This window comes from Porites lutea, chromosome 12, assembly GCF_958299795.1.
Source record: "Porites lutea chromosome 12, jaPorLute2.1, whole genome shotgun sequence".
Lineage (NCBI taxonomy): Eukaryota > Metazoa > Cnidaria > Anthozoa > Scleractinia > Poritidae > Porites > Porites lutea.
Window position 1 is genome coordinate 17,926,576 of NC_133212.1, and position 16,714 is coordinate 17,943,289.

General features: G+C 40.0%; 2 protein-coding genes and 1 pseudogene across 2 annotated transcripts; all 3 read right to left on the minus strand.

The window, feature by feature from the left end:
• Window positions 1–5,793, minus strand: LOC140921653 (uncharacterized). Its single transcript, XM_073371659.1, has 3 exons — window positions 5,642–5,793; window positions 1,224–2,030; window positions 1–252 (listed from the first exon to the last, which is right to left on the minus strand). Exons 1-3 carry the CDS (start codon window positions 5,715–5,717, stop codon window positions 146–148), a joined length of 990 nt encoding a protein of 329 aa, XP_073227760.1. The 5' UTR covers window positions 5,718–5,793; the 3' UTR covers window positions 1–145.
• Window positions 5,794–10,597: 4,804 nt separating this feature from the next.
• On the minus strand, window positions 10,598–12,677 carry LOC140921622 (uncharacterized; annotated as a pseudogene).
• A 68-nt stretch (window positions 12,678–12,745) lies between these two features.
• LOC140953809 (uncharacterized) lies at window positions 12,746–15,320 on the minus strand. Its single transcript, XM_073403190.1, has 5 exons — window positions 15,122–15,320; window positions 13,906–14,121; window positions 13,484–13,620; window positions 12,920–13,182; window positions 12,746–12,815 (listed from the first exon to the last, which is right to left on the minus strand). The coding sequence occupies exons 1-5, from the start codon at window positions 15,303–15,305 to the stop codon at window positions 12,746–12,748; spliced, it is 870 nt and encodes a 289-aa protein (XP_073259291.1). The 5' UTR covers window positions 15,306–15,320.
• Window positions 15,321–16,714: the final 1,394 nt, after the last annotated feature.

The window sequence follows — 16,714 nt, forward strand, 5'->3', positions numbered from 1 at the left end:
AGTATGTGAGATTTATGCTTGCAAAATGTCATGTTTCTATGGCAACCACTCTTTCACCAGTAAGTCGGATACTGCACTTTAGACCATCAGAGCCTGAAATTGTTAACTTTGCAGATCCCTGGTGATCGAATTTCTGTTACTTATGTTACCTTTTCATTACACAACAAGCTGCTATCATCAACATTACAAATCCAAGGCACAACAGGCCAATAGCCACTCCTAGCAGAGTTATGATCGTGTCTCTGTCCTTCTCTGAAGTAAGAAACACAAAACAGAAAAAGTCATTACATATAGCTTGCATTATCGACAATTCTATCAACTATACTCCATTTTACAAAGACTTCCAAACAACCCTTCACACCCTCCCTCATTAGTTTGACTTTTTTCCTTCTTTTCTCCATACCCTCTCCCTTGAAATCTGCGCACTCAAATCATCATACCTCGAAGCATATTCATTCACATGGGCAAACAATATCCTTCGTCAATGAATTACTATAGGAATTTTTACCCAGTCAATGTAGAAAACCTCGGGAGAAAAATCCCACATTTGGGCTATATGGGTATGTGCCGCCGCCCTGACTCTTGAACAGGGTATGAGAGTGACCCTTTACCCCTGAAAGAGGGGTATATTTTACCTCACTTTGACTTTGTAACCAGGTCGGTTTTTTCCCTCACCCCTGCATAATCCCTGATTTTTCTCAGTTCAAACTTAGGTGCGAAATTGCGGAGCCCCCTCGTATTCACAGGGCCAGCCAAAGAAACAGGATCCCTGCATGGATAATTGTTATCTGGTAAAGGTGGAGGCATGTGTGGCCGAGCGGTTAACACCTCGAACTCCGGATCTGGAAGTCCGGGGTTCAAGCCTCGCCCGTCTCGTTGTTTCCTTAGACAAGGAACTTAACTCCTCTTTGTCTCTCTTCTCCTAGGTGTATAAGTGGTTACCGGCGACATACTGATGGGGGGGGGGGGGGGGGGTAACCCTGTGATGGACCAGCATCTCGTCAAGGGGGGAGTAGCAATACTCTTAGGTATGAACCAGGATAATTACAAGCTCAGCCGTTTGGGGTTTTACATTTTATCTGGAAAAGAGTCGCAAATTCATCTCTGTTTGGCTGGAAAACTTAGCGGCAAACCCTCAGAGTAAATGTAAGGGAGTAACCCACACACTCATCCCTGGATAAAAATGTCAATGTCATAAAGGAATTGAATAACAAACAACGCACTTGTATCATCAGACGTTTGTCCAACATTAGTCCCGTCCCTTGGGCTCACAGAAGATGACACATCTGGTGATGTTTGTTGAGTTGATGATGGTGCTATAAGCTGTGATGAAGATGGCCCGGCTGCATTTGACACTGATGGCGATGCAGACTGTGACACCGACGATGAATTTGATGGAGACATGGAAGTGGACACTGATGGTGACATCGACTGTGCAGCAGATGTTGATAATGACATCGATGATGAGGCTGACGTAGATGGTGACATCGATGCTGACATTGATGCTGATGGCGACATCGATGTTGACATTGATGCTGATGGCGACATCGATGTTGACATAGGTGCTGATGGCGACATCGATGTTGAAGGAGGCTCCGAGTTAGACATTGAGGCTGACGTAGATGGCGATACCGATGCTGACATTGACTGCGACATTGATGTTGACATGGACTGAGACATCGATGGTAACATTGACGTTGAGGCAGACGCTGAATTAGACATTGAGGCTGAAGTGGATGGTGGCACCGATGCTGACATTGACGGTGACATTGATGGCGACATCGATGGTAACATTGACGTTGAGGCAGACGCTGAATTAGACATTGAGGCTGAAGTGGATGGTGGCACCGATGCTGACATTGACGGTGACATTGATGGCGACATCGATGGTGACATTGACGTTGAGGCAGACGCTGAATTAGACATTGAGGCTGAATTGGATGGTGACACCGATGCTGACATTGACGGTGACATTGATGGCGACATCGATGTTGAGGAAGACTCAGAATTAGACATCGAATTTGACACAGCTGAAATAAAAAAGTAAGTGATGTTTTTACTTTCACTCAAGCTACGGTTTGAATTGCCACAGAGCAGACAAAGAACGGCTTAGAAACCTATCCGATATTGACGATCCACTTTCAAGATCGGTACGGCGCACTGGTTTACGTAGACCGTGGCGTCCATCTCTGCAAAACTTAATTACCACAGTGGTGCCATTAATCATAACCATAACAAAATTCTCTAATCTAATTGGTTATCAGCAGCCCTGATTTCAGCATTTATAGAAGACATCACTGTTTGCAAATTTGTTTTTGTTATTGAAATTCGTAACGAGTGAAACTAATAGACCTTTTTATCGATACGGCCGCCATATTGAATTAATTCGATTTGAGGATTATTATAGGATGCCTAGGGGGCATGAGCACATTTCGTTTGTATTTTCGAGCGCTTTTCGGGACATTTTTTTTTAAAGTTTTCTTAGAATAAGATTGTAATGGGAAAAAAGATCCTTGTGCCGTGTTTGGGTGTAACAATGATCGCTGTTTTCTAGTTTAGTATTAGAAATATGGTCTTTTACGGTATATTTCTCGGGAAAAAGGCGACCATTATTACATCCAAACACGGCACAAGGATCTTTTTTTCCATCAGAATCTTATTCTAAGAAAACTTTAACAAAAAATGCCCCGAAAACCGCTCAAAAATACAAACGAAATGTTCTCATGCCCCCTGGGCATCCTATAATACTCCTTAAATCGAATTAATTCAATATGATCGCCGTATCGGTAAAAAGGTCTATTGGTTATCAGCAGCCCTGATTTCAGTATTTAAAGAAGACATCACTGTTTGCAAATTTGTTTTTGTTACTGAAATTCCTAACGAGCGAAACTAATTTGTTACAAGAACTAATGCGCATATTAATGCCGATAGATGATGCCAGAGTGAGTACTGCTTTGTGGCAGCGTGATCGACAGAACGCGTCATGCCCAAATAAGTAAGCTGTAATACGCTCCAACGCGCTTTCGCTCTTGAATGGCTTTCTTTAAAAGAAGCTTTGTTATAGCTATCATGATTGATTGTTAACAGAACTTCGTGTCCTCTAATAGGATCTGTAAAATCGGACTACCGTACGCACGATGGTCGCGTTTTGTTCATCACTCGTATGTTTACGACCGAATTGGACTCCACCACTAAGTCATATTGTTCCCCCATATCATGATGTACGGTGCGTACAATTTTATCCTTGGTTTAATGAATAGATTCAATTTTTTTTCCTTTCAGGTTTGGGTATAATAATGTATGATAATAAAACTAAAACAAATAAAAATTAAACCGAGGAAAAAATTAAACCGCATGACACATGCAAGTAATCTGGACAAGACTTTTTTGCTAATAAGATCCTGTGCACCCTGTGATAGCACCGATTAAGGGAAAAGAGCTGTGACGGCCCTTTAACTTGAAACGTTAACATAGGCGGCGGAAGCGGGGGGACTGTTGGGGGGCTCTTCAGCTCGCCCACTTTGGAAGAATAATAAAAAACTTTGTTTTACTTTAAAACACTACTTCACAAAGCTTTAATTGATTGAGTTTCTGATGAATCAGTTGGTTTTCCTGCCTTTAATTTTGCTGTATGCGTGACCTACTTCCCTTATTAAAAAAATATGAGTCTCTCACATCTAAGCGAAGTTTTTCCGCTCTGAGACGCCTCAAAACATACCTTACGAACTCGATGATGTAAGATCGGTTAAACGGCTACATGCTTGTTCACTCCTGTCACAAGACATTGGCTGACACAATCGACCCCGTTGCGATCGCCAAGATGTTCGCAAGCGCAGACGAACAAAGGAAGGAGCATGCATGTTGGAAAGTTCAAGTAAACGTCGACTCGACCTATAGAGGCCGCCTTTTATTGCTTATTGAAGGAGGGGGGGGGGGACGAAAAAAATATAGAATGTCCAATGTATTTTTCAGCCCCACACCCCCTCCTCCCCTCCCCCCCCCCTTCCCCCGCTTTTCATATCGTTCTACCGCCGCTGGCTAGTCAAAATTATTTCACATATTACGAACTCGAACGTAACGATTACGGACAGCTCATAGATAAGAGCTTGATACCAAAGGTACACGTATTTTTTTTACATTCCTATTTTTTTAGAGTCTTAATGGATGCAATTTGCATACAGTTTATACTTTGAATCAATGTTGCTCCAGATATATACTAGATACACTTTGTTAACGGTCTGCTACCCCGCGACGCTACGTCTTTGATAATCAAACATGTAGAATATATTTCTCCTGTAAACTAGTTACATGGACAGATCAGTGCAGTTCGTATTCAGTTGAGTCTTTGGAATACCGCGGTAATATGAAAGGAAATAGAAGAGAATTAGTGAAAGAGGCCGGTTAAAGCCGGTTATAAACTTTCAGGATATATTATCAGGATTACAATATCCAGATTTGCTAAAGACTGAAAAGGTTGAACTGCCTTTGTACTATTTTAACCGCAATACGATGAAACTCTTTAGAAGGAAACCAACAGAAGCGTGACTCATTAAATTCTTCTTGATGCCGTTACCACGTTATCCAGTGGTTTTACTCAGAATTGATGGAGAGAAACAAACTTTATCTTGAAACATTTCTGCGGAGTTATATCAAAGCCATCCAAATTTGATTTATAGCCACTGGCTGTCAAAGCTTCCAATGATCGAAACGATCATTTACATATTGATCGGTTTATTTCAAGCACGTATAGCGGTTCAACCGCGAACGAAACCTTACGAAGACGAGGCTCTTGACGTAAATTAAAGTCTAAAGTCCTTTCAATTCATTCCAGGATTCCATCGAGTAAAAATGTAGTAAATGTGCTTGTCTTCACTGAATTGCTCAATCAATCGATCAGACTATTATTTTTTCAGGTTAATCCTTGAGAAAAATTACCTTAAACTAAACAAAGCGTCGATTAATATAAAGACACCGAATTGGTAATCTGCCTTAATATTCGTTCACATACTAAAAATCCCATTACGGTTCCCCTTGGTGCAACTATACATGACTGAATTCAAGTATTTCTGAGCAGTATGGAATGCACATTCCTTTAGACAAAACAGATTTTCGGACTTTTTTTTCTTCCTACTCTATCTATCCATTTTTAACTAACCTTAATACTTTTCTCAGACTTAAGTCATGAGGAATACAATATATACCTCCTCAACGAATTTTAGACGGCTAATACAAGAGCGGAAAGATTCTTCGTTAGTAATAGAGTACAAATAAACGTATTTTTCAAAATGTTTACATTCTGTTAAAGAAACCTTTAAAAGATCTTTTTATTATTTAGAACTTTCTAATTTGTTGAACTATTGCAAAGTCTGTTTCGCATGACGTATCGACAACGTTCCTCATTGTTTGCATCTCGCAACATCACCAGAGATGAAAACACTTCAAAACAACCTTACTAAAACCATATTCAAAACAACTATTTTGAAAATGAAAGTTTTCATTTTGCTTCTTCGTTATTCTGCAACATATGATTTGCAAGAAAAGAATGACAGTTTCCGCGTCAATTTGATCTGTTAATACATATGCCTGTGAACATTTCATTCGCTCAAGGGGGATAAAAGTGTTCAATAGATGATATACTCACTCGATTGGCTTAAAGCACTTCCAATCAGAAACATTGCCGCAAAAAACACAGTCACTGATCTCTTGCTGGAAGCCATCTTCAGCTCCGAACTTTTTGCGGTGCAACTTTAGTTAAGCGGAACGACTGGATATAAGTTGAATGCGGTCAACTGAACAAACCGAGATATTAATAGGCGCCAAGCTTATTTGCATTGCCTTGGGGTTATATGAGGGTGGTAAAGTGTATTTTCGTGAACCGTAAAGTGCTTCTTTTATTCCCCGTGAATTGTCAGTGTAATCACCTTTCTATTCCTCGTGAAACGTGATTTTGGTAATAGCCGTGAGCGGTGATTTTTGATAAAAATTATCTGTGAAACGAGAATCGGGTGTTTAATTCAACGTGAACTGTGATTTTCTTTTATGTTATTTTTAATTTTTCGAGAGAAAAAAATTTAAAATTCAACTGTTCAATTAAAGCAGATCAGCTCTCTGAATCAATGACGACTCCTCTGATGACAACATTTCCAAATTCCAATTCGACCAGGAATCAGGTAGACGAAGAACCACTAGGTGGATGCTACCTGCAAATCGTTATTATTATTTATTTATTTATTATTAGAAGAAGATGGTGTCGAGCCTCAACTTCCAAACAAACAACTCAGTTTCCTTTTCACAGCACCAAAAACAAGAAGCTGGAAAATGGTGAGGACATCGAACAAGGTAGTTCTTCGGCTGTAGTTCTTAACCAAAGTAAGAAAAACTGATCGTATAAAAACGTTTTTTTGTCTCGTGAAACGTGAAATGCCGAATTTATTATCCGTGAAATGTGAAACGGTCATTTTATTTTCTATACGTGATCAATAATCCCCCCCCCCCCCCTCCCTTATTACCCTCTTATATGATCACCAGAACTTGGTTGATCAACGCTGGATCAATGTTGCTTTTAAGAAACGAAGCGGGTATCCAAGAAATCTCCGGAAGAAACCCCAAAGCATCAAAGACCGTATTATTCCAACCACTAGACTTTTTAAACAAGGAAATGTTTCGTGGGAATAATTAGTTCAAGTAGCATTACGATGCAAAACCTTTATACTCAGTGTCAAAGTATAACTGTTCAAGCATAACTGAACAATGCTAGCCTTTATACGCAGACAATAGAACAGAGAAAAAAGGGGAAAAAATGCCACCAAATACCACGGAACATCATTTGTATTTGAATGGGCAAACTAAGAATTCCTTATCAACAACAGAATCGCTTAACTTGCACACTTAGACATGCACATGAGAAGTGATTATTGATTGCGCAATCTATCATCATGGCAACTGTGGTTCGTTCAAAATAAATAAAGTGACCTCCCGTTGTGCGATGATCTTCTTTATTGTCACTTAAGACTATTTAAGGCTTTATAAGGTTTCTAAAAAATCACATCACTTACTAAAAGTGCTAAACACTTCAATGTAGTAAATGCATCGCAAACCTGATCTTTTTCAGATTATGCTGATCTACAATGAGGCTTTCTCTTTAGTTATGATCTTACATGAGTTTTCATATGAAATGTGAACGGAATATTGATTTTCCTGATGGGTTGACCCATCGAGTATTTTGAATCATTAGCAAACTAAACTGGATTGGCTAACTAAGAATATTCAAACACTGTTCACTGGAATCAATTTTTTGATTGCAGGTTTTAACAACTGACTAGAAAAGCCGTTTACACACCAAAACCGCGACGTTTAGACCGCTCTGACGCGAAATCTCATCCACTTGTATCAGCTTTTCCGTTTGAAGTCACAAGGGTTTGTTTCCATCAATTAAAATTTATTCGTTCACACGTAGCTTCCGCGCCCATCATTTTATCTGCACATGCGTATTAGGACATTAGGACGTAAAAACGTTTATCGTTTTTTTTATTAACAAGTAAAGAAGCCTTGACTGTTCTCTGTTCTGTTGTAAAGCACGCAGAAAGCGGCTATTTGCACTTGCACTTGCCCTTTTTTTTTTCAGTGTCAATGTATGAGTCAATAGGGAGTTTAAGAGCGGTTTTCTGTAAGGACCGACTAAGGGTATGCAAGATAGAAAAATCCGATTTTCCCAAACTTTGCCAGAAAGAAGGCCTTGATGAACTGTTTCTGAAAATATAACTTTCGGGTCGTTTGGGGTTTTACTTATTTTTTAGTGAATTTTTTAAATTTTGACCGTTAACGCCGGCTTTAAACACGCCGAAATATGCACTTTTGCAGAAGCTCCCATTAATACCTTGAAACCTTTCATAAAAAGATTAACCAAGCAAATCAAACTATCGTCTTTTCTCAGATTATCGGTGTCGTCAAATGCAAATAAAATGTAAACGTGAAAATTTGACAGATTTTCTAATTTTAGACCTTTCAATGGTGATTACAACAACAGTATTTTGGCTAAATTCAAGGCCTAAAAAAGCACTCTGGTACATCGCTTTGACCAACAAAACTATACTACGAGGAAATATTATCATTTCAACTAAACATCGATGAAAAAAAAAATTGGGGTAAATGAAACGGCGAGTTCTGAGAGCGTTTTCAAAATGGGTTACCTGGGCCATTTTTGAGCGACCTTTTGAACTTGGAACGGTTCCAAATTAGTGGAAATAGAAACCCAGAGCTCTTTAACTCCGATTTTCCTTTGCATGATGAAGCCTGTTTCCTCATTTCTAGCATATTACCAATTAAGGATACTAGTCTTTTCAATTTCTGGTACTGTATTCCCTAAAAAAGAGAATTTGGAAAGTCAAAATATGAGTTTGCTCAGGCGTTTGCGGTTTGTTTACCAGTGAAGTAGAAATCGATTGTCTTTGTACTTACAACACAAATAGGTGATCAGCTACAAGGTTAATCAATTCACCAATTGCTTATAAAATACTTCCTACCTTACAGATCTTTTCCTGGATCGAAACCACAGCACTCATTAGATAAGTACGAAGAGATCATCGAACTCGCGCGCTAACACAATTTGCATAAAAACAACTGACCATGAAACGCCACAGTACACCCAGTCAAGTGTATTCCGGAACCGCAAGTCTCATTATATTTTTAGCAATATTGCGTGTTTTGTACTATACTGACAAAAGGCACGGGATATTTCTATAATAGATACTTAAGTGTTAGGATAATTCCTAAATAATCGTACTTACCCTGAATAGTGCTGGGTAAAGTCTCTGAGACTCAAGGTAAAAACGACGCGCAGGAATAACGGACCCCGGGGGTACTCCCTTATATGTGCCGCTGGACCGGGTATGGTTTTTGAACTCTCTGTTCTAAACAGGGTATATCATAAACAGAGTATGTATTTTGCAATTTGTTTCTCCTAAACAGGGTCAGGGTTTCAAATCCTCAGCGGCTCACATATACCCTAGTATTGGTCGAGTAACCCCCGGGTTACGGACCCACAAAGACAAATTAAACAAAACTTGTATGGATCGATTCCTTTCTTTCGTTGTCAGCAAAATCCTGTAAGAATTAAGGGAAAATCTAACATCGGGTAGATGAGCGCAGATTTAGGAAGCGCTCGTTAAATTAACAATGTTTCTCTCACATCTGCTCTTAGTCTTATACGATCATAACGCTTCCCGTTAATTCTACGTATAAACATCGTCAGTTTAAGTGATTATAATACGAGTCAAGTTATCGCTTTGCTTAGAAGTAGTAATTGTAATAATACAATTATTTTCGAACAAAACAATAGATTTTAAGATCCGACGACACGGTCCGCGGAGCGAAGGGGGGAGGGGGGATTGCGCAAAATTAGGAATGCGCAAAAGTATGAGGTCACCAGTAGGTACAAGTTTAGAAAGAGGTCAGCGTGTACATAAAAAAAACTGGAACTGAAGCTTTTTTATACGTGATGAATCTGACGAGCTAAAATAAACTAGGTGGGACCTTTTTTTTCCAACCATCTCGAAAAACGAGATGCGGCCCCTCCTGACAACTGTTATCCAAACTGTTAACAGTAATTTGACTCTTAGACGTTACAGCCGCACCCTTTTACTAGATCCCCTAACGCGGCAAGGTACTCTGCCTTGCGCCTTGGGTTAAATTCTTCCGTGCAGATATCAAAATACTCGCATATGTTCTTCAGCATTGCAATGCTGAGTGTTTTCATGTTACCTTTCTTGGTCAATTCGCAAAGGTTTAGGTTGTCATAAGCGATGGGATGTTCTAGCTGTACTTCCTCTAACACAGCCTGGCGGGTGTCGCAAAACTCTTGTTCATCCTGAGAAGCTTGTAAATCTGAGTCGCTAACCTCTACAGCGTGACGCAACTTGCACGATAATCTTGAAAAGAAAGACTGTATCTGCTGCGAGGTAAGAAACTCATCACTCGAAAACAGCCTCGAACCATCTGTTTTTTTCGCAAAACGCATATCTCTCGCCACTTTCTCAGGGTTTTGTTTGTGGCCTGTTTGCTGTCCAAGCTCAAATTTTTCCTCCAGGTACTTTCTTTGTGATTCGTTAAACCGTGACGACTTCTTTGCAGTTTTCAATGCCCAACCCTCAGGTAAACTGACACCGTGCTTCTTCTCCGTTTCCCTTCCTTCAAATACTTTTGCAATGCCAATATCGTCCTGAAGGATAGCGTGGTACGTTAATTTAGCCCTGTCCAACAAAGTCTCTTTCTCCGGAATCAACTCGCATTTGCCAAACGACATATGCCTTTCGAGACTCGAGTATCTCTCGTATACCTTGATGCAACCTTCATTTGGGCAGGAGAACAAGACACAAGAGTCTTTCGTTTCTTCTACTGCCATCGTTTCATTGGGTCTTGGTTTCTTTGAGGCTTCCTTGGATGCTTTTACAAAGTCACCAGGGGAAAATCGGCAAGTAAATTTGCAGCTTTGTAAGACATCAGCAACTAAAAAAGCGAACATTGAAATGGAAGTCTTTTTTAATTTCAGATGAAACGTTTTTCGCGTCTTTTAAAGGTTTGTTAATTTATCATGTACACAACTGACTGAGTTGTCTATAGTAGCCATTAGTATAGACTTTCTTATACTCTGTTAATATTGCCCGTTATCCGTAATTATTAGCTGACTAAGTCAGTGAGTATTTGCAACACTCCAATACAGTACATTTATATATCACTATGCCCGTATATTTTTTTTACCTTGAACTTTCGTTTGGCTGATCTCCCTTCCATTTCCGACGTTGAAAGCTCTCCAAACTGTCAACTTGTCTTTGCAGTACTCAAAGTTGTTTAATGTGCTGATACCATCGAGTTTTACTTGAGGCAGTTCACAGGCGGAAACGGCAGCATTAACAACAGTAACGCGAACCCCAAGGTGACACCTCCATTAGACAGGATAGCTGTCTGAAGCTGTTCAGCGTTTTGCACGTCGTGGCCCTCATTTACATACCTGCGGACATGGGCCTTGATAGTCGCGGCTTTTCGGTCACAAGCCCCCTTGCCTCCTTGAGGGTCACTGAAATCTACTCTGCAAACGTCTATCCCAGTGTTTGCCTTCATTAGGGTGCATGATGCTATTACAGCAGAACTGTGATAACATCCCGCGTTATCTTGCCGTAGAAATGCTCTGTTGATTCTAGGATTCTCCTCTTTCAGCGACCTTAAGGTGTGCTCAATAATTCGCACTACAACTGAGCTGTCTTGTGATGTATTCTCAACTATGTGGACGAAGGACTGACTTTCTAAAAGCCCTCTCATTTTTCTTGCGATGACACTTATATGCCACGATATTCCTCGTTTCCCGTACCAATCTGATTGGTTTTCTCTATATTTGAGCGGTAAAAACTTCATAGCCCAATCTTGTGTTATGAGTACAGAGGTCTCATCTAAAGCGCTCAAGCACGCCGTCCTTGCTGTATCTTGCCTGACACACCTGAGTTGATGTGCTTTCCAGGAGTGGATTGCCTGGACTGCATGACTATGCGTGTACAAGACGTCTTCTAGTTCTTCAGGTACAAACGTTGACTCAGTCAAGAATGTTTTAATTGAAAAAAGAACATTACTGAGACTTTCACACTGTGGACACTGAATGTCATGATTATGAGAGCATTGGGATCTTAGTTCATCGTCCTTACTATCGCTGAGAGCGTATCCGCTGCAATGGTCTGCAACCGAGGAGGACTCGGATACATGAACCTTCAAAAAAGACAAAGTAGTAAATTTAGTGACCGTTTGAAGTTTCTGAGCTTTCATCTATTGTACGCGCAATATTTTTGCCAAGTTTGGTTAAAGCAATTAGAAAATATGAATCTTTGGCAGAATAAAGTACACACCTAGCAAGGCGAAGACGGTCGCCAGTATAGAGAACGGTGTTCTCTTGCCCAACAATTGTATAATTAGTTTGGAAAAGAACCCACCGGATTTAATTAAGCCCTCACGACAAAGTTAACAGATTTTGCCATTTTGCCAGTCTCGTGGCAGTTCGTTATATATTCCGGTTTACTTTCAGTTAACCATGTTTTAAACCGTATCTGATACCTTATAATCAGCCTTCAGATACTGCTTGCCTTCCCTCAGAGACACTTTCCATTTTTTGGCAGTCTCTCTGTCCAGACCTCTCTCTTTAAGTTGGTCCACTATTCCACACAAAGCTTCAAACCCTTTCGCGCCATCCGAAGCAATGTAGTCGAGCCCTTGCAAGGACTTCCTTACGGTCGCCCCGCAGGCAGACAGGACTCTTAACATCGTTGTTGGGCTGAATGGAGTGAAATTCGTCTCCTCGCAATAAGCCTGGTACTGCTTTACTAGCCTGTTAGGGATCATCGCCCTAATGACATTTGGGGTTTCTAGTATCTTTCCAGAAGATAGGCGGAGATATCGCTGCCCAAAAGGAAGATCCTGGATCACGTGCGGGCTAGTTATGTAAGTCAAAAAGTGATCCAACTGTTTATTTTCTACTCTCATCCTAGGACTTTTTGCTCGGGCTGGCAAGGCACCCCGCCCATATTGAAGAGAGTGCTGTCTTGCCATTTTGAACCGGTATTTGGTGATCCCTGGAATGTAGTTTAGGATACGCTTAAACGTTATCAGGTCTGCCATGATTGATAATATCTGACGCCTTGTTTCCCAGGTAGATGCGTTTTGGAAAGACTCCGCCAGTGCCTTTAGATATTTTCGGTCTTCTTGTCGTTCACCGATGCCAAGTACCTTCTCGACTGAGCCAGATTTTTTCACGGCCTCCCAGAGGTAGCCTTCGTCTCCTGGAGCAATAACGTTAAGGCCAGAAACAATAACTGACTTCGCCTTTGACACATGGCTTGCTCTAGTACGTTCGCTGGCTGCCTCCCATTGCTTTTTGTATGACCCGACTGTATGAGCGTTACATGAACGTAAGAAATCGTTCAACAGAGAACGTCTTGTTACTTGACTACTAATTTGTGGATCATCGCCGTTAGAACTCTCGCTGCTGCTGCTCGCTTGAGAGTCCGTTTGATACAGGCTAGTGTCGATCTCGGAGTAGTGTCCTGATTCGTCAAGCTGTGGATGAGAGTATTCGTCTCTTAAGGTCAGCTGGTGCATTGACTGGCTAACGTTGTCTTCAACTTCTTCACTCTCCACATCTTCTCTCTGTACGCGTTAGAAAGGAAAATGAACTAGTTAGCGCAGAAAAATATATAAACTCGATGTCGCCGCTGTAGAGCGAATGACTTTTTTTAACGGCGTACATATCACCACTGCAATGATATGTAAGTGTTCTCGCATCAATACATGATATAAAGGAGTAGTATGCAAGGAGGCTGGGGTCATCAAAAGGGAAGGGGAGGAAAACTCGCCTTTTGCTGAACCTCACTAAACTATTAAAAGCCACTCGGACAAGGTTATAATCTGTTATGTTCATGCCATAGCTATACAATATAGCTCTATCTACCTGTGCGATATTTTGTGATATCCGCTCTTCCGGTTTGTCTACGTTAGATCCTAAAGCTTCTGTGGTCGATTCTGAGCTGGGAAATACTAATAACTGTGATGCTTCTTCCAACTTTCTCCTGCATTGCTTGCAGATTTCTGGAAAAAATAATGGATTGCAGAACATTACTCAGAAAATCTGTGCCAAACTCTTATAGCTTCTGTTTTTGCTCATGATGCTCTTAGTTTTTGAAATATTGCAGCTATGTGTTGAAACTGTTCGGTAACACGTTTCTTGATTTAAAGACTTTAGGGGGCGGGGGTATATCCGATTATGAATTTAAAAAAAACAAAAAATGGCAGTGGAGGAAATTGAAACTGCTATTTTTTTTACGCTCTAAACCCGGCAATGTTGTAAAATATCACTACAGGTTTAACACTCACGGGAGCCTACAGGAAGCAACACTTGGGTTTGCTGGTAGAGTAGCTTGGAATGTAGAGACGATATTCCTCTCTCCCCTGACACTAAAGTTCCATGCGATGACCATTCACTGGGAGCAGTGCATATCCTCTTACTTGAACGCCATCTAATGCCAAATTTGTCTCGATGTCTTGGGCATATTGTTAGTTCAAGGTGACTTTCGTTTAACTCAAAAATCCCTTCAAAGATAAAAAAAGGTTGTAAGGTGCCTTTTCCTTAACAATTTTTAGCGTATATATCACAGCGTCATTCACATTTTATTCGCTTCTTCCACGTTTATCGTTAATTTATGCACCAAAAGATAAATCAAAAGATTTATTTTTAATTTTTCTTTGGACGTCCAGTCATCCCAAAAGCAGTTTTTGTTCCTCTCTTTTTTAAAGTTCCTGTGAAAAAAACAAGGCTGTAATGCTCGCGATAAATCTGAGATGGTTTATAAATGTAGGCAATATTAATAATTTTTTTTAAATAAACTTCTCAACGCACTGAAGTATTAATGATCAGAAATAAGTTTAAATTTTGCGTGTTCACTGAGAAACACGGAGGCTTTTACTTTTGCGTTTTGGCTCAGCTCAGATGTTCTGATATTGATCTTAATTTGATTAAGTCGGCTACTGCACGGGTTAATTATCACTCATATCTTTGTCAGTAAAATTCATTCTTGAATAACACGCTATGTGTTTTAGGAATATGTCTAAAAATCTTTTAGCGTTGTAAGTTGCAATCATGGCCCTTAATTAACGGGGTAAAAATTGTATATGAAATGCAGTAAAATGAGAAGTACACGACATTAAACAATCAAAGCAGGTGCTGAGCGTCACGCTTCATTAAGCCTTCCTTTCAAGTCATTTTCCGCGTTACCCTTGTAACTAAACCTTGAACATCGTCCAGTTTTATTTAGTGTGTAAATTATGGACAATAATTAAAATCTACAGGCTGCAGACGTAGGAAAACTAGTGATGCTTCGATAAATTTGCGGACACCTTTCAAAATATAAAAACAGTCTGAAGGCAGATCACGATGCAGCTAAATTACATTTAGTTTTAGTCTCATACCGATTCTTCTTGATGTAAAAAGATTGGGAGGCGTTTATTTTCCTTTCTTTAAATTATGCGTCTATTTTTTCTTATTTTTTTTTTTAACGATGGCCTGTTTAATACAGACATCTACCTTACGTACCTGCACGTGCCAACAACAGCTTTGGTTCAGAGTCTAAACTAGCGTCTCGAATGTTGCAAGAACGTAGATGCCCTTGTACGGCTTTTGTACACTTGGCGAGGATCACGCTCTTCACATTTTCCGGATTGTCCACACTAGAACCACATGTTCCTCCTGCAATCTGCCCATACTCACACGAAGCCATTTGCAAGTACACAATGACTGAATGAAGTCAATGAATAAACTGCACTGTACAAATTAACAGGTACAATTAAAGACAAAGAAGTAAGCCAGTACTGCCTCTTCGGAATGCGGGCTCTTCTCGATTTACGGAGAACAACTCGATAATCCAGGAGAAAAGATTTTTTTATCAGTCCAAAACAAAAAAAAATTGAACTACCAAAGATGTCCCGACCTCTCCGCGACCATATCCAATCCTGGGTGTCCTGTGGCATTCAATACTTGTTCATGTTGCACGTTCAGGTGATATATGCGCTCGGCGATTTTTGTCAGGAACTTCCATGAATGCGGTTCTTTCTATCCAAGAAAGCATAGTCAAGTACCTCGCACATTGATTTACCTCGCATTTGTTGCCGCATTTGCGTTGTATCAATAGACTGGTACTACAGAGTCGGCGGTAGACAAAACTGACATGTCTGAGCAAACTGTCTCTAATTTCCAATTTTACTATTCCAAATTAATTGCATGGCTCAAAATTTAAAAGGTAAGTATTTCTAAGTAAAAACAAACTGGTAGAGCCAAAAAAACGTCATCACGCAAACAAAAGTCAGAGCTCATGGCGTTTATTTCCATGAATATGAAAGGTCAAAGGTCACTCATAATTGATAAAATGACCTGTTTTGAAATCGCGCTCAGAACTCGCCGTTTCATTTACCCCAATTTTTTTTTTCATCGATGTTTAGTTGAAATGATAATATTTCCTCGTAGTATAGTTTTGTTGGTCAAAGCAATGTACCAGAGTGCTTTTTTAGGCCTTGAATTTAGCCAAAATACTGTTGTTGTAATCACCATTGAAAGGTCTAAAATTAGAAAATCTGTCAAATTTTCACGTTTACATTTTATTTGCATTTGACGACACCGATAATCTGAGAAAAGACGATAGTTTGATTTGCTTGGTTAATCTTTTTATGAAAGGTTTCAAGGTATTAATGGGAGCTTCTTCAAAAGTGCATATTTCGGGGTGATTAAAGCCGGCGTTAACGGCCAAAATTTAAAAAATTCGCTAAAAAATAAGTAAAACCCCAAACGACCCGAAACTTATATTTTTAGAAACAGTTCACCAAGGCCTTCTTTCTGGCAAAGTTTGGGAAAATCGGATTTTTCTATCTTGCATACCCTTAGTCGGTCCTTACAGAAAATCGCTCTTAAGATCCAACGACGCGGACGACAACTAGAACGTCAAAAAAACAATAGGTTTAATTAGCAAAACAACAACTTCGCACGTGCAACACACTTTTTTGTTCATTTCTTTCCTGTTTTTGCACGACTACGACGTGAAAATGCCTAATTTCGCGTTTTATGGAGGACGTAAACGAGCAACGACGAAATTTTATTTCTCTTTCTGAGCTTGAATATGGTCCCTTGAAATTCAGC

What these genes read in the sequence shown, in the direction of transcription:
- LOC140921653 (XM_073371659.1), bottom strand. Translation starts at nt 5,717, where the DNA reads ATGGCTTCCAGCAAGAGATCAGTGACTGTGTTTTTTGCGGCAATGTTT. An exon ending in AAGTGCTTTAAGCCAATCGA is followed by an intron (nt 2,031 to 5,641) that starts GTGAGTATATCA and finishes TTTTTATTTCAG; the next exon opens with CTGTGTCAAATTCGATGTCT. An exon ending in ACAAACGTCTGATGATACAA is followed by an intron (nt 253 to 1,223) that starts GTGCGTTGTTTG and finishes TTCTTACTTCAG; the next exon opens with AGAAGGACAGAGACACGATC.
- LOC140953809 (XM_073403190.1), bottom strand. Translation starts at nt 15,305, where the DNA reads ATGGCTTCGTGTGAGTATGGGCAGATTGCAGGAGGAACATGTGGTTCT. An exon ending in GTTGCTTCCTGTAGGCTCCC is followed by an intron (nt 13,621 to 13,905) that starts GTGAGTGTTAAA and finishes TATTTTTTCCAG; the next exon opens with AAATCTGCAAGCAATGCAGG. An exon ending in TATCACAAAATATCGCACAG is followed by an intron (nt 13,183 to 13,483) that starts GTAGATAGAGCT and finishes TAACGCGTACAG; the next exon opens with AGAGAAGATGTGGAGAGTGA.